Source organism: Corythoichthys intestinalis, unplaced genomic scaffold (assembly GCF_030265065.1).
Source record: "Corythoichthys intestinalis isolate RoL2023-P3 unplaced genomic scaffold, ASM3026506v1 HiC_scaffold_28, whole genome shotgun sequence".
NCBI lineage: Eukaryota > Metazoa > Chordata > Actinopteri > Syngnathiformes > Syngnathidae > Corythoichthys > Corythoichthys intestinalis.
In genome coordinates this window covers 643,078-665,538 of record NW_026651597.1, presented here as the reverse complement: position 1 = coordinate 665,538, position 22,461 = coordinate 643,078, and the positions used below count along the sequence as shown (strand labels likewise).

At 41.3% G+C, this 22,461-nt stretch overlaps 1 protein-coding gene across 2 annotated transcripts in view; it reads left to right on the top strand.

The window, feature by feature from the left end:
- Positions 1 to 4,105, top strand: part of LOC130911339 (zinc finger protein 391-like) — an 82,650-nt gene extending 78,545 nt beyond the window's left edge. For both annotated transcript variants that reach the window (XR_009062017.1, XM_057829222.1), the window contains one exon: positions 3,578 to 4,105. Coding sequence is in view for 1 of the 2 variants with exons in the window: in XM_057829222.1 (XP_057685205.1) it covers positions 3,578 to 3,627 (50 nt within the window). In the remaining variant the exon portion in view is untranslated. The remainder of the gene's footprint in view (positions 1 to 3,577) is intronic.
- Positions 4,106 to 22,461: the final 18,356 nt, after the last annotated feature.

Below are 22,461 nucleotides of genomic sequence, written 5' to 3'. Positions count from 1 at the left end.
CCGTTCTACAGGTTTGTTTAATGTGTGCTTTAAACGATAAGTCAGGGTCAAATAAAACTCCTAGGTTTTTAACTGTGGCGCTGGAGGCTACACTTACATTGTCCAGAGTGACTATCTGGGCAGATAAAGAGTCTCTAGCACTTTTCGGGCCTATTATAAGGACTTCTGTCTTTTGTTCAAATATTGCAATTTAAATTTGCTCAAAAATCCAGACATTTATTCTGGAAGTTTTCAAAATGTTCGTTTAGTAGTTTTTGAAAACAAAGATTTGAATCGAACGTTGTATTACTTGAACCAATACACATGAAAGTTTGTATAAGTCAATACAGATTTATTTTGCATTGATCATTCAGCCTAGAGGTGCTCATTGTTTTTTGCTCTAAGATCTACATTTCAGGGAGACAACCTCCTACGAGCTACCTTAAAAGCAAGGGACGTGGGGTGCTGCATAACCTTATATGTTGCTCAAACAACTTAATCATAATTAACCATACCATACCATCATCTTCCGCTTGCTCCGAGGTCAGGTCGCGGGGGCAGCAGTTTTAGCAGGGAAGCCCAGACTTCCCTCTCCCCAGCCACCTCAACCAGCTCCTCCGGCGGGATCCCAAGGCGTTCCCAGGCCAGCTCAGAGACATAGTCTCTCCAGCGTGTCTGTTACGCCCTGGTCTAGGGGTTTCAGGACGCAACATGGGGTGTGCTCCTCCCGTCAAACCCTCACCCAGAAAAGCCAGTAAAAACGAAAAATTTAAAGCAGTCTCTTTATATGGCTCTGAGGGAGACAGTCGCCAAAATAAACAAAACAATCTATGAAACCCTGTTTTTCCTAACAAAAATTTAAAAAGTCAAATTAAAGGGTATTAAAACACTAAGGGGCTGTGAGATATCAATAGAGCCGTTATGTGGCAAGACAACAAATATTAATAAAGTTAACAAAAAAATCACATTCATGAGCAATTATCGAAAATTGCAAACATTTCCGAAAGTATTCCGGAAACAGCCGAATAGGGCGGAGACGTCATAACAAGGAAACAATAGGTCGAGGCAGGTGCCATCGTTGTTTATCAACAAGAGAGTTGCGTTCGTGTTTCATTAAAAAATCGCTAAAATGGTTCAAACCTGTCACGCTATGTGGTGTACAAATAGCCACCTGTCACAATGTAGTACCCATGAGTTCACGAACGCGAGAAAAAGAGCTGGAATGTGCAGACAATGTGTAAAGTTCAGCAGTGCTAAGAGGGCTAATTTTGCAGACCCAGCCTCCGGCACGGTTTTGTGTGGTGCACATTTTACTCCTGAAAGCTATACGAACTATGGACAAATTAAATCAGGTTTTGCTAAGAAATTGCTGCTGAAAGCAGATGCGGTGCCCACCTACACGCGCAGCCACCTAAATGTCCTGAGATATCAAGAAAGAGGACGATGACTGGCTCTGATGAGACCACCCCACCACCCCAGGCAAAGCAAAGGAGGAAAATGGCCAGAGTGAGTACTCTTTTATAATAAAAAACATATCACACATTGGATATAGGACTGGACACATGTATAAATTATCGCTCGTAAAATATATAGAACAAATCCTCTAATCACATTCATATTTGTGCCGGTTGGCAGAGCGAAAACCGATGATAGCACAAGAAATAATAATTATTCTATACATTATTTTGCGGTCACGGTGTATCAGCTTCACAAAAAGAAATGCAAAACAAACCATTCGGTGTTTCCCACACAATCTGTTGCCAGTGTTGCCAATGCGTTTCATTGCTCACCTCAATGATCCTTTCTTTAGGCTACATTGGCTTTCGTTTGGGCTCAAATTGATAACCCAAAACACCAAAGAAAGGTTCATAACTCTCCTCATCACCATTAGAAGAATGTTCGTTACGTCGGATTCGTCGCTGCAACTAGCAACAAAATTGTCCGCCATCATCGCCGCCATTCAGTACTAAGCACTGAGCCGGTTGTTTCCTAGTCGTGACGTCACGCACACAATATGCTAGATTTCCGGTATCTCGGGGGCGGGTCCTTTTAGCTTGACAATCGATCCTAATTTCTATCATTTTCTTGGTGTTGCGATGTGTGTAATTACATGAAGTGGCATGATATGAGTCCAAAAGGCATGCGTTTATGGATAAATGATGGAATATTAGCATTTCCCCCCAAAAAAAAAACAATCACACAAATTATGGTCGGCGTTTTGGGCAGCTCTTAGCTGATCTTTGTCTACTGACTGGGTTTGATTTTCATCATGAAGTTGGTACTTAACAGGAACAAATTTTGTATGATTTGGCAGTGTCGGATTTTCACTAACCTCGGGAGAAGGGAAGACTTTCCCACCGGCCAAATCCTTCCCGAGGATCAAATCAACTCCATTAACTCCATGTGGTCTAAGGGCAATTTTTACTCTGCTTTTCACAAAACAAGATCTCAAATTCACAAAATGTAACGGTGCACACACCTCACTCATTTTTACCCCCAAAGCTGTGATATCTGAGCCAGAATAAGACTCAGCTGAAAAAGGGAGGACATCCCCACGAATAAGCGATTGTTTTGCCCCAGTATCCCGCAGAATAGTGATAGCGACTAGTTTTGTGTTTCCTATTACTGAACCTTTTGAGACAAATGGTTGAAAATCTGAATCAACCTGCCGTTTTGGTGTGGCTAACTTCATGTGAGGCGGAGCAAATTGTCTAGTCTGAACGGATGCAATTGAGGATGGTGGTTTGGTTTTGGCTTCCTTTCTTTTCAAGATGGGGCAGGAGCCAATCAGGTGTCCTCGCTCATGGCAGTAAAAACATTCACGAGTTTCTGCGGCTGAAGAGAAAGTGACAGGATTACGGCGAGTTGTTTTAGGGGATCTAGGTTTGTCAATGGGAGCAGAATCACGACGAGTTATTGACGAAGACACGTTTGTGTGTCAATGCGAATTCATCTGCCAATACTGCGGCTTCAGTAAGGCAGGTGGTTTTCTGCTCATTTAAATAAACGACAATTGTCTCAGGAAGACAATTCTTAAATTCCTCCATCAATACGAGTTCACGTGAATTATCGAAATTCTGAATCTTGCTGGCTTGGCACCATCTGTCAAACAAAGCTGTTTTCTACCTCGCAAACTACATAAGTTTGGGTGGCAGTTTTTCCACATTTCCTAATTTTTTGCCTATATGCCTCTGGCACTAACTCATACGCGCGAAGGACGGTGGCTTTCACAATATTGTAATTTAGGCAGTCTTCTAATGACAGGGAAGTGGACACTTCTTGAGCTTTACCAATTAACCTACATTGAAGCAATAAGGGCCACACATTTTTGGGCCAATTCAATGTAGCTGCACCGCCTTCAAAAACATTAAAGTACAAGTCCACTTCGGACTCTCTGAAAGGCGGAACTAATGCGATGTGCCGGCTAACATCAAACCCTTCATGGGGCATACCGGTGAGCGGTGACTGTGGGGTGGTGGGGCTGGCTGTAGCAGCCGCACCCTGCTCTAGCTCAAGAGCTTTCACTCGTAGATGCATGACTTCCACCTCCAACTCCTTGTGTTTCACCTCGACCTCTAATGCGTTGCGTTATTTTCAGCTCCTCGGCCGTCATGCCATGCACCCTCGAGGATCCTGCCTAGGGTGTAGAGCTGGTCCACTGTTCCACGGCCGGGACGAAAACCACACTGCTCCTCCTGAACCCGAGATTCGACTTCCCGACGGAACCTCCTCTCAAGTACCCCTGAATAGACTTTACCGATCCTTGGACTTGATCCTAGGAGCTATGTTGTCTGGGCCTTTCAGCCCCTGGCAGGGTCACCCATGACAAACAGGTCCTAGGTGAGGGGCCAGACTAAGCATGGCTCAAAATGACTCCTTATGATGAGTAAAATAAATTGAGTCAGGTTTCCCTTGCCCAGACGCGGGTTACCGGGGCCCCCCTCTGGAGCCAGGCCTAGAGGTGGGGCTCGAAGGCAAGCTTCTGGTGGCCGGGCCTGTCCCCATGGGGCCTGGTCGGGCACTCGCCACCCGTGGAAGGGGCCAAAGGGGTCGGGTGCATAGAGAGTTGGGTGGCAGCCAAAGGCGGGGGCCTTGGCGGTCCGACCCCCAGCTGCAGAAGCTGACTCTGGGGACATGGAATCTTAATTAACAATGTACATTTAAAAAAAAAAAAAAAAAAAAAAAAAAAAAGGCTGCTGCGTGCGTGCTACCCACACTAGCATTGCGATTGACTGGTTGATCGCCGTCCACGTACACCCAATCTGTTGGGTCATATATATGTCCTGTCCTGAGCAAAAAGTGTACTTGCAGGTTATGCTGTTACATCGTCCCCACCAATGTTGAGACCAAACCTACGCTCTTGGTTTCTACACTGTCAATTTCAGATAATTTCCCCTTTTTGAACACATTTACGGACATTTTGAATTGGTAAATGAGAAGTTATAATGCTTCGTTGCAGGCCTATTTCATTGTGTGTTTGTGTTATTTTTAATTTTTTCTTTTAAGTCCCTGAGGAAGACATCACGAGCGAGAGCGACATGGACACGACCAGCAATTCCTGCTCACGGATTTCTTCCCATGGCAACTTTTTCTCAAGGTTTTTTTGTTTTGTTTTAGTTGATGCAGACCTCTTCAAAAATCTAGTTCACATACTCAAAGCGCAAGGTTCGTCGTGTTTATATTAGGTCGGTATTTTGTCATGAAAAAACACTAGCAGATCTGTAACTCTTGTTTAGTTTGTACAAACTTACATTACCTTGGACACTTCATGGGGTACATTTTGTCCTAGGTCAAATGTTTGATGTGAATAAAATGAACGGAAACTTGAAAAACAGCTGGATTCGTCATTTTTGGATTGATACGAGAAGGGGAAAAAAAAACAAACCCTAAATAATTCCCAAGAAATCCTAGGAAAAAGAAGTATTAGAAAATAAAATGATTTTTTTTTTCATGAAACAACTACCAAAATATTTAAAAAGAAAATAAATACAGTGATACAAGACAAATATTAAAAAATATATATACAATTTTTCAAGGCAGAACATATATGAAAGGTGTAATACTAAAATATAAGAAATTAATAATACACTACAAATAATATGCATAATAGATCTAAAATATTGGGGAAAACAATTACAGTGCCTTGCAAAAGTATTCGGCCCCCTTGAATCTTGCAACCTTTCGCCACATTTCAGGCTTCAAACATAAAGATATGAAATTTAATTTTTTTGACAAGAATCAACAACAAGTGGGACACAATCGTGAAGTGGAACAACATTTATTGGATAATTTAAACTTTTTTAACAAATAAAAAACTGAAAAGTGGGGCGTGCAATATTATTCGGCCCCTTTACTTTCAGTGCAGCAAACTCACTCCAGAAGTTCAGTGAGGATCTCTGAATGATCCAATGTTGTCCTAAATGACCGATGATGATAAATAGAATCCACCTGTGTGTAATCAAGTCTCCGTATAAATGCACCTGCTCTGTGATAGTCTCAGGGTTCTGTTTAAAGTGCAGAGAGCATTATGAAAACCAAGGAACACACCAGGCAGGTCTGAGATACTGTTGTGGAGAAGTTTAAAGCCGGATTTGGATACAAAAATATTTCCCAAGCTTTAAACATCTCAAGGAGCACTGCGCAAGCCATCATATTGAAATGGAAGGAGCATCAGACCACTGCAAATCTACCAAGACCCGGCCGTCCTTCCAAACTTTCTTCTCAAACAAGGAGAAAACTGATCAGAGATGCAGCCAAGAGGCCCATGATCACTCTGGATGAACTGCAGAGATCTACAGCTGAGGTGGGAGAGTCTGTCCATAGGACAACAATCAGTCGTACACTGCACAAATCTGGCCTTTATGGAAGAGTGGCAAGAAGAAAGCCATTTCTCAAAGATATCCATAAAAAGTCTCGTTTAAAGTTTGCCACAAGCCACCTGGGAGACACACCAAACATGTGGAAGAAGGTGCTCTGGTCAGATGAAACCAAAATTGAACTTTTTGGCCACAATGCAAAGCGATATGTTTGGCGTAAAAGCAACACAGCTCATCACCCTGAACACACCATCCCCACTGTCAAACATGGTGGTGGCAGCATCATGGTTTGGGCCTGCTTTTCTTCAGCAGGGACAGGGAAGATGGTTGAAATTGACGGGAAGATGGATGCAGCCAAATACAGGAACATTCTGGAAGAAAACCTGTTGGTATCTGCACAAGACCTGAGACTGGGACGGAGATTTATCTTCCAACAGGACAATGATCCAAAACATAAAGCCAAATCTACAATGGAATGGTTCAAAAATAAACGTATCCAGGTGTTAGAATGGCCAAGTCAAAGTCCAGACCTGAATCCAATCGACAATCTGTGGAAAGAGCTGAAGACTGCTGTTCACAAACACTCTCCATCCAACCTCACTGAGCTCGAGCTGTTTTGCAACGAATAATGGGCAAGAATGTCAGTCTCTCGATGTGCAAAACTGGTAGAAACATACCCCAAGCGACTTGCAGCTGTAATTGGAGCAAAAGGTGGCGCTACAAAGTATTAACGCAATGGGGCCGAATAATATTGCACGCCCCACTTTTCAGTTTTTTATTTGTTAAAAAAGTTTAAATTATCCAATACATTTTGTTCCACTTCACGATTGTGTCCCACTTGTTGTTGATTCTTGACAAAAAATTAAAATTTTATTTCTTTATGTTTGAAGCCTGAAATGTGGCGAAAGGTTGCGAGGTTCAAGGGGGCCGAATACTTTTGCAAGGCACTGTCCAAAAAGAAATATAAGATCAAATTTAAAATATTGTGAAAAACATTTGGAAACAAGCAGTACTAGGCCTGCAAGCAGGACTGAACGGGCCCTCGCAATCTAGCGCAACTCGGACGTCACGCAACTCGGACAGTGTGCAGGTCAGGGTGGTGGCAGATCCTCCTCTCTAATCATCTCATTAGAACCTAACATGCTCGAAAGTCGCCTCTTTACACACCTAAGAGTACTACAAAAAAGGAGCCACTACTGAGCTGTGCAGTCAAGCCCTTATTCAAAACCAAAATGAATCTTCTAACTGGGCCAATTCGACCAAGAGTGCCAAATTTTGTGGCGCTGTAGGGTTGATGCAAATGACCCCTACAGTACCCTTTAGATTATGACTCAACAAGCACGAGATGTTTGGCGCAGATATGTTGTAGATCTTCCAAGTTATGACTGTTCAAAACTTGTGGTGAGACGAAATGGCTTCAGTCATGTTCACTTCTCCTGTTGGACCCTTCTGCTTCAACCAAACCTCAGTATTTTTCATCAGGCACCTGAACACATGTCTTATGGCTCCCCCGATGAAGGTTTCAGATGAATAGATTTGTTTTCCTTGGAGGAGGAGCCTGTTTCGTAAAAAAAGGCATTTCCTGTTCCCACTAGGGGGCGTTAGGCCTAATGGGTAATAGTTCAATGCACTCGTGTTAAGGGTGGGATCCCGCACATACATGCCAGATATGAAAAAGATTGAAAGTTGTGTCAAGGAGCTATTAGTCATTTACTGAATTTGTCATTTTGCCGAAAAAATGGCCGACTTTGGCACCACGCCCAGGTCAAACCCATGAATGAAAACGCACCATTTTGAAAATTACCAATTTTGAAGATGATCCAACCAACTCCTTCTGTGACAAGGTCTCAAATGTGCACCCTGTTAATTGATAAAAATTTCACATTCGATCCAAAATACCCGATTTCCTGTGGGGTTTGGAATATGGGTTCAAGAGACTTTTTGGAGCAGTTTTGCACAAGGTATTGACTCCCCAAATTTCATTGCTCTACGTTAAAAAAACCTAATAGGAAACGCCTTTTTGAAAAATTCAAGGGGGCGCCACTGAGCCATTTTGTTACATTTTTTTGTGACGTCGCAAGATTATCGAAATCCACGCAAAGCCGCATGTATGTGCAAAATTTGGTGAGTTTTTATTCCTGTTCAGGCCTCCAAATGTAAACTGTACAACAAATGGCTAAAAATTTCATATTTGATCCAAAATACCCGATTTTCTGCTGGATTTGGAAAATGGGTGCAAGAGACATTTTGGAGCAGTTTTGCATAAGGTATGGACTCCCCAAATTTCATTGCTCTACGTTGAAAAAACCCAATAGGAAAGGCCTTTTTTAAAACTCCTTTCTGTCGCCACTAGTTGGCACTGTAGAGTTGATGCAAATGACCCCTACAAGACCCTTCAGGGTATGACTCTCAACAAGCACAGAAAGTTTGGCGCAGATATGTTGTATATCTGCTGAGTTATGACTGCTCAAAGTTTTTTGCGAGGCAAATTGTTGACGGTCATTTTCACTTTCCTGTTTGGACCCCTCCGCTTCAACGAAACCTCAATATTTTTCATCAGACACCTGAACACAGGTCTTAAAGTGCCTGTGACACGAAAAAGCATGTTTATTTCATAATACACGCGGTATATTATGCCCCTGAATGATATGGACCGCTTGGATGTGTGTGGAAGCGATCGCTAGATTTATTTAGTTTTTTGAATCCCGCGCCATGAAAATGAGTGACTTCTGGCTTCGGTCTTGCATTGAGGAGGAGGGCGCTGTGACGTGTACGGTAGAAGACGTTCTCTTCACTATACAGTGTACTGTTGTGTATGAGGACGAAGGATTCAGCTGATTTTGCGGATTAATACTTTTATTTTTTGCATCACGCCAGCCAAACGGCTGCAGAAAAATCATTCTGTATGCGGGAGAGGCGTATGCGCCTTTTTGGAGTTTCAAAAGGTTCCCATTCACCGTGGATATTTACTGTGGGACCATTGGACTTACAAGGAAGTGAGTAAACATCTTGTTTTGTATTATGTCAAATACGAATACAGTGATTACAAAGTAAACACTATAAAATTCCTTTAAATAAAGGACTACTTACGTTTGATCATTGATAGGCATGTTAAAAGCTATCCTCATGCTCATTAGCAGTTAGCTGTTAGCACGTTAGCTACACAACAACTCCAGCCACCCTCCTCCAGGGAACGAACTGTAAATTGCTCTCCGCCGGGCGGTTTGCCGATCCGCAAAGAAACTCGACAACCGGGTCGTCATGTCAAATAATCCAGGCTAGTTATGTGTGATTTTCCACTTCGAAGACTTTGAAACATCCCTCGGTTCGGGTTAGCATGTCGGCTAGCTGTCACTCCTTCTGGTCTGTTTACATTCTCCGAAGCCGGGGAAGGGAAATTACATATGTCCGATTTAGGTGTCATAAAATATCGTTCGGGAGGTGTGACAGTAAAGGTGAAGTCGACTGTTTTGACCATTATGGAGTAATTTTGCCATTTCGTCTTGAATAAATGGATTTTTATTATTTTATATTCCATTTAGCACAAGATTGTTATTTGTCATGACCATGCCATTTATTTAGCAATTGGGGAAAGTACTTGGGTAAAAAGAATATCCTGTAAAAATATTGAAGTAAAGAGACAGAAACAATGACATTTTGCCGCTCTCTTCGTCGCGTTTTCCTCATTGTGAATCGTTCCCCCTCGACGGGCTGACTGGTCCTTCTCAAGCCATTTATATAGCTATTGGGGAAAAATACTTGGATAAAAAGAATATCCTGTAAAAATATTGGGAGTAGAGAGACTGAAACAATGACATTTTGCGGCTCTCTTCGTCGCGTTTTCCTCGTTCTGAACAATTCCCCCTCAATGGGCTGAATAGTAAAACCGATGAGCCTAGTCTACCGCTGACGTCATCCACCTGTTGGGGACGCTAAAGCCCTATAATGGTAGGCGTGGCTAACCGGCAGATTAAAAGACTAATTTCTCGTCATCTGCGCTTTGCTAAATTGTTGTATATAGTCGAATCGTCTCAAAATATGATTCTAATTCACATAATAATGCCATTTAAGACTTTTTTTCTGGTGTCATATGCTCTTTAAGGCTCCCCTGATGCAGGTTTGAGGTCAACAGATTTTTTTCCCTTGGAGGAGGAACCTGTCTCGTAAAAAAAGGCATTTCCTGTTCTCACTAGGGGACGCTAGGCCTAATGGGTAATATTTCAATGCACTCGTGTTAAGGGTGGGATACTGCGCATACATGGCAGATATGAAAAAGATTGAAAGTTGTGTCAAGGAATTATTAGTCATTTACTGAATTCGGTGTTTTGCCGAAAAAATGGCCGACTTTGGCACCACGCCCAGGTCAGACCCGTGAATGAAAACGCACCATTGTAGAAACTTAAGATCTCATATGTCTCCTGAACAGTCTCACCAATTTTGAAGATGATCCAACTAACTCCCTCGGCGAAAAGGTATCAAATGTGCACCCTGTAAATCGATAAAAATTTCATATTCGATCCAAAATAACCGACTTCCTGTTGGGTTTGGAATATGGGTGCCAACGCTTTTTTTGAGCGATTTTGGACAAGGTATAGACTCCCCAAATTTCATTGCTCTACGCTGACAGACCCTAATGTTATAGGCCAATTTTAAAATTTCAAGGGGGCGCCACTGAGCCATTTTGTTACATTTTTTTGCAACGTTGCAAAATTATCAAAATTTACAATTTTCCGCACGTATGTGCAAATTTTGGTGACTTTTCGTGCATGTTCAGGCCTCCAAATTGGCCGTTTTCATTTGCCCTGAAAAAAAAAAAAAAAAATCCTTTGCAAAACAATAGGGCCTTCGCACGCTTAGTGCTCGGGCCCTAATAATAGTCATTGGCAACCAATATACAAAACTGTCAAAATGATAAACGCCAGTACATGAATCCTCAGAAAATTCACGTGTAATTTACAAAATGAATACAAACAAATCACTTTGTCCATCTGTGTTGTGGTGTGTTGCTTTCTCTATATTTTAGCCCCCCGTAAGTGGGTGTCTTGTTTTGTGTTTTTTTTAGAACAAGGATATACCACACAGGACGTGCTGGCACTTGGTTTCTTTAATAGCACATTCAGCTTCACATAACACAAACGTAAGGCTGTCTCTGCAGGCCGTGTCTCCAACTCACTCCCGCGTCACGTGAGCAAAGAAAACATTGGCTGGCGCCGCGTGCCCTTCAAGGTGCCTAGGACAATGCTGTATCAGAATATTACATCCCCCTTCTTTTGAAAAAAAAAAAAAATAGAACCTGTCATTCCCATATACAGTATATTGCAGTATTTGTGCTGAGAACAATTGGAACATAACACAATGATATATATATATATACATATATATATATATATATACTGTATATATTCAAAATGTGTACTGGTCATAACAAATCACATTTGTACATAAATTCCAATTATTTTTTTCAGCATATCAATAACTGTAGAGCCAGGGAATCAGAATGTCAAAATATGCCTTTAACACACTTTTTTTTTTTTTTTTTTTTTTTAAAGGTCAAGGATCTTTCTGGGTTTGACCTCACGCCCAGATCTTGTCTGATACGGTACCATTTATATTTGTAGAGCTGTATCACTTGTGGATTCTGAAGTGGGCCTTGTGGCAACATTTCCTTCAGGTGGTGTGTTGAATGTCTCCTTAGTGTCCATAAGGTGACGCCTGTTTCACCTATATTCTTGTCCTTCTTGTGTGCGGATGTGATACGATCTTTCAGCAACATCTGGTCGGATGACGACTGCTGGTCTCCAGAAGCCTTTCTCCTGGAAGCAAATGTGTTGTCCTTCCTGCAGAGCTGTCATCAATTTTGCTGATCTCTCGTAGTACTTTTTCTGTTGTTGTTTCTGCGTTCTTTTCAGGTGAACCTCTTGGTGCTTGACAATTCTTGGCTTCAGCTCCTGGTGAGTGTTTGTCAGAATTGAGCATGTGCGACAACTCATGAGTAGCTGAACTGGTGATCTGAAATGGTCAACTGGTGTGTTCCGATATTCAAGTAGACTCAGATAAGGGTCTCTCTTGTCAGCTTTGGCTTTTTCCATGATGGACTTTGAAATTTAAACATACTTCTCCGCTAAGCCAATACTTTGAGGATAGTGTGGGCTAGAGGTAACGTGTGTGAACCCCCATGTGGTGGAAAAGTCCTCAAATTCCTTGCACTTGTACTGTGGACCATTGTCAGATATGACAGTTTTAGGGATACCATGTCGTGCAAAGGAAGCTTTTAGTTTGTGTATCACAGCGGAAGAAGTGGTGCCGCATAATCTGTCAAGTTCGAAGTCTCTGCTGTAATAGTCAACTGTGACTAAGTAGTCCTCATTGTTCCACGTGAACAAATCAATTGCGACTGTTTGCCATGGTCTTTCGGGAATATGTTTGCGTTCATTAAAGATGTGGCATTTTCCAATCATTTCTTCAATTTGCTTGTTCATCCCCAGCCAGAAAATGATGTCACGTGCTCGCTGCTTGCATTTTTCCATGCCCATGTGACCTGCATGAACACGGTACAACATCTCTGTTTGCAATGATTCTGGTATGATGATTTTCTCTCCTTTGAATAAAATGTCATTCATTTGTGAAAGCTCATTGCGATAATTCCAGAATTCAACAATGCTTTTAAGACATTATGGCCTTTCCTCAGGCCATCCAGAATGAATCATTGTTTTCAAACAGCTGAGCTGAGCATCTTTCTCTGTTTTTGCTTTTATGTTTTCAAGTTTGGTTACACTGACTGGTAAGTTGCTATACACAGTGTGTACCTGTATGTCCATACCTTCACTGAGGTTTGTGTGATCATCAGGGAGTGATTTCCTCGACAGGGTGTCGGCAACAGGAATCTCCTTGCCTGGTCTGTGTGTGATGATGAAGTCATACCTCTCTGTAGCTGTAGCATCATTCGTTGTAATCGTGGAGGCGCTGCTGCAAGTGGTTTTCTCAGGATGGATTCAAGCGGCTTGTGGTCACTCTCCACTGTTATACGACGTCCATAGATGTACTGGTGGAAGCGCTTGCATCCAAATAGAATGGCATACAACTCTTTTTCAATTTGAGCGTAGTTGACTTCACTCTCAGTTAATGACTTTGATGCGTAGCTTATCGGCTGTCCATCTTGTAACAGTACTGCACCCAGTCCATATTTTGAAGCGTCTACTTGAAGTTTAAGGCTACGTTCATACTACAGGTCTTAATGCACGAATCCGATTTTTTGTCCTGTTTTTTTGGCGTGCCCGTTCAGACTGCCTTTGTCCATTGAGACCGCTCAAGTATTACGCATGCGCACTAATTCGCAGTCCGACAAGCGCTGAGCAAGACGACCCGCATGCGCAAAAGCATCAAAACAAATGACACACGTCATCCGTCATTCCAGGGATATCATATTTTGCTTTTCAAAAGGAGGACACAAATAACAGACATAAATAATCCCCGTTTAGGCTTATATTCAAAGTTTATATGGATCGAAAGCATGCACGCACTGTCCGTGCATGTCATACACACATACGGGCAGTTTGCCCTGACTCTCAGCCGTCTAGGCAATGTTGAAATATTGCTCACTTGGAGCAGAGAGAAAACTGAGCATTCTCAGGCTTATCCTCAACCCATTTTCATTTTTTATGACTGTTGTCAAGCCCAGCCCTTCCCCAAAAGCCGTGTTCACCGCAAGCTAGGCGCTAATAACGCACAGCTGCACCGGTACGGTAGCTTCTCTCTCGCTATTTGATGACGTAATTGCTGCATGAAATCCGATTTGGGAGAGTGGACAGTACAGACCGCCGCGACAGTCTGGAAAAATGTGGCCCAGATCGGATTTGAACCACATACGAAAGTGACCCAGATCGGATTTGAAATGGTCCAGTTCTATGCGACTTGTCACGTTCAGACCGTCAAGTTAATGCCTGAGTCGAGTCGGAAAAACACGAAAAAATCGGATTCGTGCATTAAGACCTGTAGTATGAACGTAGCCTAAGTTCTTTTTTCGGATCAAAATAACTTAGCACTGGGCCTGGTTCCTGAGTGAGCAGTTTTTTTTTATTTTGTTGAATGCTCCCTTATGCTGTGCATCCCATCTGAATTCGCTTGATTCTTTTAGCAGATGACGCATTGGTGCATTTATTTCAGACAAACTTGGAGCAAATTTGGACAAGTAGTAATTGATCATGCCAAGCAGTGTTTGTAGCTCACCTTTGTCTCTTGGTGGCTCCATGTCCCTCACAGCTGCAATTTTAGCTGGATCAGGCATAATTCCATCTTTGGTGATTTTATGTCCAAAATAACTGACCTCAGTAGCACAAACTGTACTCTTTTCTGGATTTAGTTTCACACCGCGTTCTCTCAAGTGCTGTAGCATGGCACGAAGTTTGGCGACGTGCTCATCCTTTGTTTTTCCATAGATGAGAATGTCATCAACTACGGCTGTGACACCTTGCAAGCCTTCATAAGTTTCATCAACTTTTCGCTGGAACTCATCTTGAGCAGAGATAAGTCCAAAAGGCAAGCGAAGGAATCTGTATTGTCCAAATACAGTGTTGAAAGTTATTTTTGAGGATTCTTCAGAGAGCTTGATGGCCCAAAAGCCTGATTTGGTGTCCATAACACTAAAGAAGGAAGCTCCTGCCACCTTGGATGTTGTGTCCTCAAGAGTTGGTAAGGGATAATGTGGCCGTTTGATGACCTTGTTCAAATCCCGTGGGTCTAAACAGACTCTTAACTTTCCTGTGCGTGGTTTTTCTGCTGCAACCATGGAAGTAACCCGTTCTGTTGGTTCTGTGACTCTGACAATAATGCCCTGTTTTTCCATGTTATCCAGTTCATCCTTGAGGCGGTCACAGAGAGCCAAGGGGACTCGCCTAGGTGGATGTACAACAGGTGTTGCATCAGGTTCAATTTGGATTGTGCATTCTCCAGGAAACAGTCCTATCCCTGTGAAAACATCTGCAAACTCGTCCATCACCGACTTTGCAGGGGAGTCATGCACAGACAAAATTAACTGGATGACTCCAAAATCCAGACATGCTTTTAATCCTAACACTGGGGGAGCCAGTGTGTCAACAATGTGCAGTTTGACCATCATTTTTGTTCCTTTGTACTGGCATTTCATGTTGCATGTTCCTCTGACAAGCAATTTCTCACCTCTGTATCCAAAAAGAGGGTGTGTTGTTGGCTGTAGTGAGGACTGTATTCCCAAACTTTTGTAGACGTTGGTGGGAATGACATTAGCTGACGCCCCAATGTCGAGCTTGAAGGTGACTAAAGTTTTGCTAGGTCCAAGGAACACATTTGCAAATGCCTGTTCAGTCTCTTTTGCATAAGTGTTGTTATGTGTTACAACATTAATAAACAATTCTTCATTACTGCGTGTTTCGACGTCTTCTATTGCATGCATTGCTTTGTTTTGCTTTGAGCGACATGCCTTTGCAAAATGATTCCATTTGTTACAAGTTTTGCACTGTTTGCCTTTCGCTACAACTTTCTTTTGCCGCGTGAGGCTTGTTTCCACAGTATCCACAGGCTTTTTGGTGGTCTTTATCCCATCCAGGCTTGCTTTTCACCACTTGCAGATGCCTTGTCATGGCGTGTCTTCCATACTGCCTTTTTTTGGAAAATAGCGGCTGATGGCTTGAACGAATTGATTTTGTGGGCCACAATTGCTGCCATGTATCGTTTTGAGCTGTGCTTGCGCCATATCATGGGACCTTACAATGTCTATGGCTTCATCCAATGTCAATTCTGAGCCATCATTCAGTAGCTTTTCTCTCACTTTGGGTGAATAAATCCCAAATACAACTCGATCTCTCACCATTTCTTCACTGTTTGTATAATTGCAGTCCTTCACAAGCAGTCTCAAATCCGTCAAAAATTCTTCAAAAGGTTCGTTTGCACCTTGGATTTTTTCGTGGAACTCGTATCTTGCAAAAATTACGTTTGCTTTGGGGACAACGTAGGCCTCAAACCGCTCATAGTACGTTCTCAGTACCTTTCGCTCGTCTTCTGTTAGAGTCCATGTGTTGTAAATGTCGCGGCCTCTTTCGCCCACCCAAAGAAGAAGATAACTGCATTTCTCGTCTTCAGCTTTCCTCTTCAACGGACCAGAAAACATGAGATCAACGTGGAGCTTGAACTTCCGCCATGCTTTGGGTAGGTTACTCGCGTCCCAATCTATGCAAGGTGACGGCACTACAGCTGCAACCATCATGTTGCTAATTAATTCCATTTCACTCTGACACCATGTCTTGTTCTGTGTTTTTTTTTCATTTTTATAACAAGGATATACCACACAGGACGTGCTGGCACTTGGTTTCTTTATTCAGCTTCACATAACACAAACGTATGGCTCTCTCTGCAGGCCGTGTCTCCAACTCACTCCCGCGTCACGTGAGCAAAAAAAAACATTGGCTGGCGCCGCATGCCCTTCAAGGTGCCTAGGACAATTCTGTATCAGAATATTACAGTGGGGGACAAAAAGAAAACATTAACCTACCAAACTTGACTGATCAAAAAAAGTTGCCACTTCTTCTAAAAATTATCTTCAAACATAAAAGATGGATAAAAGAACAAATCTTAGAATTAATTTTGAAATGTTTTTTGCATTACAACTCTTGAAGTTGTCCACGGAAATGGAAAATATTTCTGTATCAGTGCGTTGCATCATGGCTTATGCCTGTGAAAATGATTTGGGAACACCGGCTTATACCAGGATGTGTCAGCGAAACTTTGACCATTAGCTTGGACGCGTGACACGTGTTCTAAGGAGGAACTTTTCCAAATGTGTCACTTGTGGGAGGCTTCATTTGAAAATATGAAAGAAAGATGATGACACTGTACGTATGAGGACGGCTTCTTTAAAATGCAGGCTGGCTTGAGAAAGACAAGAAAATAAAGGAGCAACACGAAGGAGACACTTGGACGAGCCATTGCTTACACGTTCAGGACACTGCACCCTGGTAAGAACATGAAATACCGTATCTATTTAATTTAAATTTTAAAAAATTATACAATTTTATTTCAACTTTAAATACTATTAATAATATGATAGTATTTCTACAACTAACGTGCTCTAAAACCTTTTATTCCTGTGCAGGCAATATTTTATACCTTTTTTTTTTTTTTTTTTTTTAAATAAATTTATAAACAGCCATTTACTGGCCTCAATAAATTGAACTTTTCAATATGTATGTAATTCATTTTCTACTTCACTTTTCCCAAATACTTAAAAGTATAGCCTTAAAAAAGAAGCAAGTTTGCTCTGGATAATATCTTTTTTGTTTTAGTTGAGAGCATTGAATTTTAAACTGAGAAAAACAACACTTATTACTAGTTGAATATTAGTATATTTTCTCACTGTGAAAAAAAAAACAATTATCTTTTATATAGCACTTGTAATGGGTCTCCTCATATGTTTGTCTATGCACATAGAAATACACTGTAGTGACATAAAATGGCATGAATTGTCAAAATGTAAAGCCACTAAAAGAGTTGACAGCAGCTCTTGATTGAATTCTTTTGCAACATGTAAAGTAACTGAAGTGCATCTACAACTTTGTGACCGTTGACTACATGTAAAAACTTTACAATTATCTTCTCATTCAATTCATATTGTTTTGCTTGTTTAATGCTCCTAAGAAAATGAAGTTGGCTCACACCGTGCTCCTGGTGACGCTGCTAGTGCTTCGAAGTCATCCGGCGCTCCTTGTCCCAATCAACTGCCTAGACAACTTTTCCCGACTCAAGTTGGTCACAGTAGCACTCTACAGTGAAACGGAGAAGTTGTTACAGCACTACGTAAGTGGGTTAAGTAACAGTAACATCTCAACAAACAATTTCCGCATTTAGAGTAGAGGTTTTCTAAATTCCGAGTGACACCGCAAACCATGTCACATCAATCCATTTGACTTTTGAGTCAGCCAAAACAAAGTAGATGAACTTAATTTCAACTTTGTCAAGGATTTTGATACTTATGCAGACAGTTTGGCAGGTCTTAATACACAAATCCGATTTTTTCGTGTTTTTCCGACTCGAGTATGGCATTAACAGGTCGCATAAAAGTCAAGTCCGGTCTAGGTCACTTTCGTATGTGGTTAAAATCTGATATGGCCCACATTCTGTCAGAATGTGGCTGCGGTCTGAACTGTCAAGTCTCCCAAATTACGTTAGCAATTACGTCAGCAAAGGGCGGGAGAGGCACGGAGGACGGCAGAGATGGAGCTGTGCATTAGCGTTAGCGCCTAGCTCGCACTCGGCTATTGGGGAAGAGGCAGTCTTGACAACAGTCGTGAAAAAAAATTAAATGGGGGGAAAAGGATAAGACTGTGAATGCTCGGTTTTCTGTGCGCCAAATAAGCAATATTTCTATACCGCTTACATGGCCGAGAGTCGTGTGGGGCAAAGTGACCATATGTGTTTGCGTCATGCACACAGTGCTTGCATGCGTTCTATCAATCCGTATAAACTTTGAAAATAAGCCTAAACGGGGATTTTTTTTGTGTCCTTTGTTTGGAAATCAAAATATGGTCACCCTAGAATAATGTAATGCAGAGCCAGCATGTACAGTCCTTTGTTTCGATGCTTGCATGCGGGTCAGTTTGCCCAGTGAGTGTCGGACTACGAGATAGTGCTCTTGGGTTATACTTGAACTGCCTCAATGGACAAAGGCAGTCTGAACGGGCACGCCAAAAAACATATGACAAAAATCAGAACTGTGCATTAAGACCTGCGGTATGAACCTCGTGTAAGACTTAGTGACGGGATCTGTCGTTCACTTGAGTAAACGAATCCATTCCGGTTCGTTCAGTAAAACGATTCGTTCAAACGAATCGTTCAACGAATCGTTCGCCCCCCTCATCTCCCTCCCCACCCAAATGAATCGTTCGGTTAGTGAACGGGAAGTGACGTTGCCGAACGAATCACCAAAGACCGCTTCGCAGTATAACTGAACGGGAAGTGACATTCTTGGTCCCTCCCTCTCTCTTGCACATTGACCACTCGTCGTAGTTTCAGAAATGAGTGACAGGCGATATCATTCTGCTCTCAGAGACAGCCTCGTCTCCCTCCCGCTGCTGCAAAAGCGAGGGAGAACTTCCGCGTCGTCTGTCCTAGTTCTATGGGCTCAAAGTCATGGCTCGTGCTTGCATTTCGAATTAGGACACGGTTAAACATTTTCCTTTTGAGGGGGAAGTCGGGGTTTGGGGTCGGGGGCGCACGGACTTTCTTTAGCATGATCTTGCTCACATATACAATGCTGCTGCTAACAGCCAACGCGGCATGCCTGCTGTCACGAAAATAAAAATAAATCGAAAGTTTAATTTCTAATTATGGAACGGCCAACACATCATATTAACCTCTCGCTCTGTTGTATTTTTGTTTTTTATTATTAAGATGATCGTTTTGAATTTTTGCACTGGTATTAATAAATAAAATAATCCGGTCAGCTCCCCTGTCGTCCCCGCATCTCAGATCGTCAAATGCTGACGAGAAATAATTGTTTGCTTTATGATTTCGCCTTTCTACTCTCATTAGTCTGTTAAGAAAAATGTAGACATATTGCGACATCTCCCGTGTCCGCGCGCTTTGTTTTTGGGGCGCTTGAGTAGCACATGATGGACGGATTGACATAATTTGTCAAACCAACTGACACCCTCTGACACGGGAAAAAAAAAAAAAAAAAAAAAACACTCGGAAAAAATTGACATGTATATACAGTTTCATTGCAAATCAGTATTATGGTGATCATACTAAATATTATTTTTTTTCTGTGCACATATGAGGTACATATCGCTGCCATGAAGCCTCCATATAGTGACAGTTCTCTGCCCGCTTCACTGCCGTCACGCGACCGCAGCTCAGGTTTTGCTTGCCTCGTAGCTACGCGTGTTTTAAATTACTGTAAATTTGATAGTATATCGTCATAGGCACAGTCCCGAGTCTGTTGAGAAAAGTAGAACACTAAACCATGCTCGCTAGATTTGTGTGGTGTTTTTGTCTTTTTGAGCAGCATTTGATAGGCTCCACGTTAACAAATATGTGACAAAGTCGTTTCCTTTCATTTTATGACTCGTTCACCGCATAGTCATTACTGGAAAGTCAAGTTAGCAGCAAGCTAGGTCAGGAACCGGAGGACCGAATCACTGAACGGGAAGTGACAAAACTCAGTCTTTCCCCCCTGCCTGCACGCTGGCTGCTTATTGGCCACACGTGGAAATGAGTGACATACGCCATGATTCTGTTTCCGCTCCCTCCCCTGCCCGCGATGAGGCTGGTGTCTGATTGGTCGTGTGCGATGTCAGAAGACGCTGCCGCTTGCTCAACGCCCTCCCACGCAGCGAACAAGCGCCACCAACTTCATAGAACGAATCAGTGCAGATGGTGATTAGTTCGGTCTCGTTCACCCAAACAATTCGTTCAAAAAGAACGAATCGTTCGCGACCGATACAACACTAGTAAGACTCATACTTTAGGTTACATTTTTGGACAAAAACCTCCACTTAAATAACTCTTTCAGTGCCACTGACGATGCTAGACGGCCAATCATACAATTATCCCTTTGTTATGAATTTGAGTTTATTATGAGTTGACGTCCAATCCATTTGAAGTGGGAGGGTGTCAACGGATTAACGAACGTTCAAATCAAACAGATCGGATGTCGATCCCTGTCAATGGCAACCAATAAGTTCGGATTCAGTAACAATAATGTCTGACTCTGAGTTAACCAGTATAAGATTTGAATTAAAATTAGATTGGAAATTTTTCAAACGTAATTCTAAATTTGAAGATGGGCCTGTTCTAATTCAAGTCAGTGTTGGAGTCACTGTTGTTAATATTACTTTTTAAAAAAAAAAATGTAATTAGTTACAGTTCAGTTACAAATGACTTCTCCTAAAAAGTAATTCAGTAACTCCGTTCCCTAATTGTAAGAGAATTAGTTACTCAGCAAAGTAACTGACGTTACTTTTCATGTTTTACTTGTTATTACATTATACATTTTATAACGTCTTTCACATAAAAGATGTGTATATTAACTGATTGAATTGAACAGACCCCCCCCCCCCCAAAATAAAATAAAAACATTGGTCACACCTTTTACTTAAATCTTTTTATTTTATTTTAATTTCACTTATAGTGTAACAGTATATAAATTTAAAAAAGCCTTTTTATTTTTCCTGTTGTACGTAACCCGCACCGAACCGTGATATGCACTGAACAGTAACTTGTGTGTATCGTCACACCCCTGATATACTTAGATATATTTTTCAATATGCAGGTGAGGCTCTGAGTCTCCTGCCTTTGCTCTAGTTGTTTTGATTTTAAAATAAAACATCAACCAAGGTTCATGGATCCGTCATTCAAGAAAAGTTTAGTACAAGTGACTATTTTTGGTAATCAAAAAATATATATCTAGATTGTAGTGTCTACAAGGTGCGCATTACCATCACCAACTTGGTGATGATAATGCGCACTCAGCAGGAAAACAGCACGTTTCCATTCTTTTCAATCAATTAAACCCACCTGGACGCCATGAACTGTATGTAAAAAGAAGTTACCCAAGAGTTTAAGATGACGCTCGCCACACTAAATTTGAACACTAACGAGAACTCGAATGCTATGCTTAATGCTCCAAGCCACCTAGCCAAACATCATCACGTTCAGGGCAGGCAGGCAGATTTGTGACAAAAACAGACAACTTGCGCTTCATTCAAACAGATTATAGTAAGATGGGAAAAGTAATTCATTAGATCACTCACTACTGAAAAAAATAATGCTGTTAGAAATGCCGGTTTTAACAGCACTATAGTAGGAGTTGTCATTCATGAAAACCAATGTGATTGCGACTAGTCAAAACAAAGGCGTTATCCATTACAGCAGTCTTCCTACCTATAGCATTTTAAATATTTACTTTTAAAACTTCTTTTACAATGCAGTGTACACAAATCAATCCTTTCAAAGGACATTTAAAAACTCAAAACAGCAATTACAGGAACTACTGTATCTATTAGGCCTGAACGATATTGGAAAAAACTATTGTTACGATTTTTTTGAGGTGTGCAATATATTGCGATATTATATTGCGATAGTAAAAAAAAAAAAAATATATATATATATATATATATATATATAATTTTTTTTTTTTTTTAAAGAAATTTTCACTAGATGACTTGAATAGCTGTTTGGAAATACTTTGCATGACACACCGTGACCACAGTGTATTCATATAATACCGTTTCATTTGTGAATGATTAAGATTGCTGTATTATTATGAAGGGATCCAGGAAGCAATGTCTGCACAAAATAGATAATTTATTGAACACAATATTTGACACTTCAACAGCAGCAAATACATTAAATGACAAATAAAAGAGCAGGTGCATTCGTCCCCTAAGTTTTTGACAAAATATAACAATAAATAAAAACTTCTGTAAAATAACAACAAAGTTGTAAACATAGTTGAACAAAAATATTAAATATGACAAATAAGAGTTGTTCACAAACTATAACAATAAATAAAAACCTCAGTAAAACAATAAAGTTGTCAACATATTTGAACTTAAATATTAAATCTGTCAAATAAAAGTGCAAGTGCATTAGTCCCCTGAGTTGTTTACACAAAATATAACAATATAAAACTGCAAAA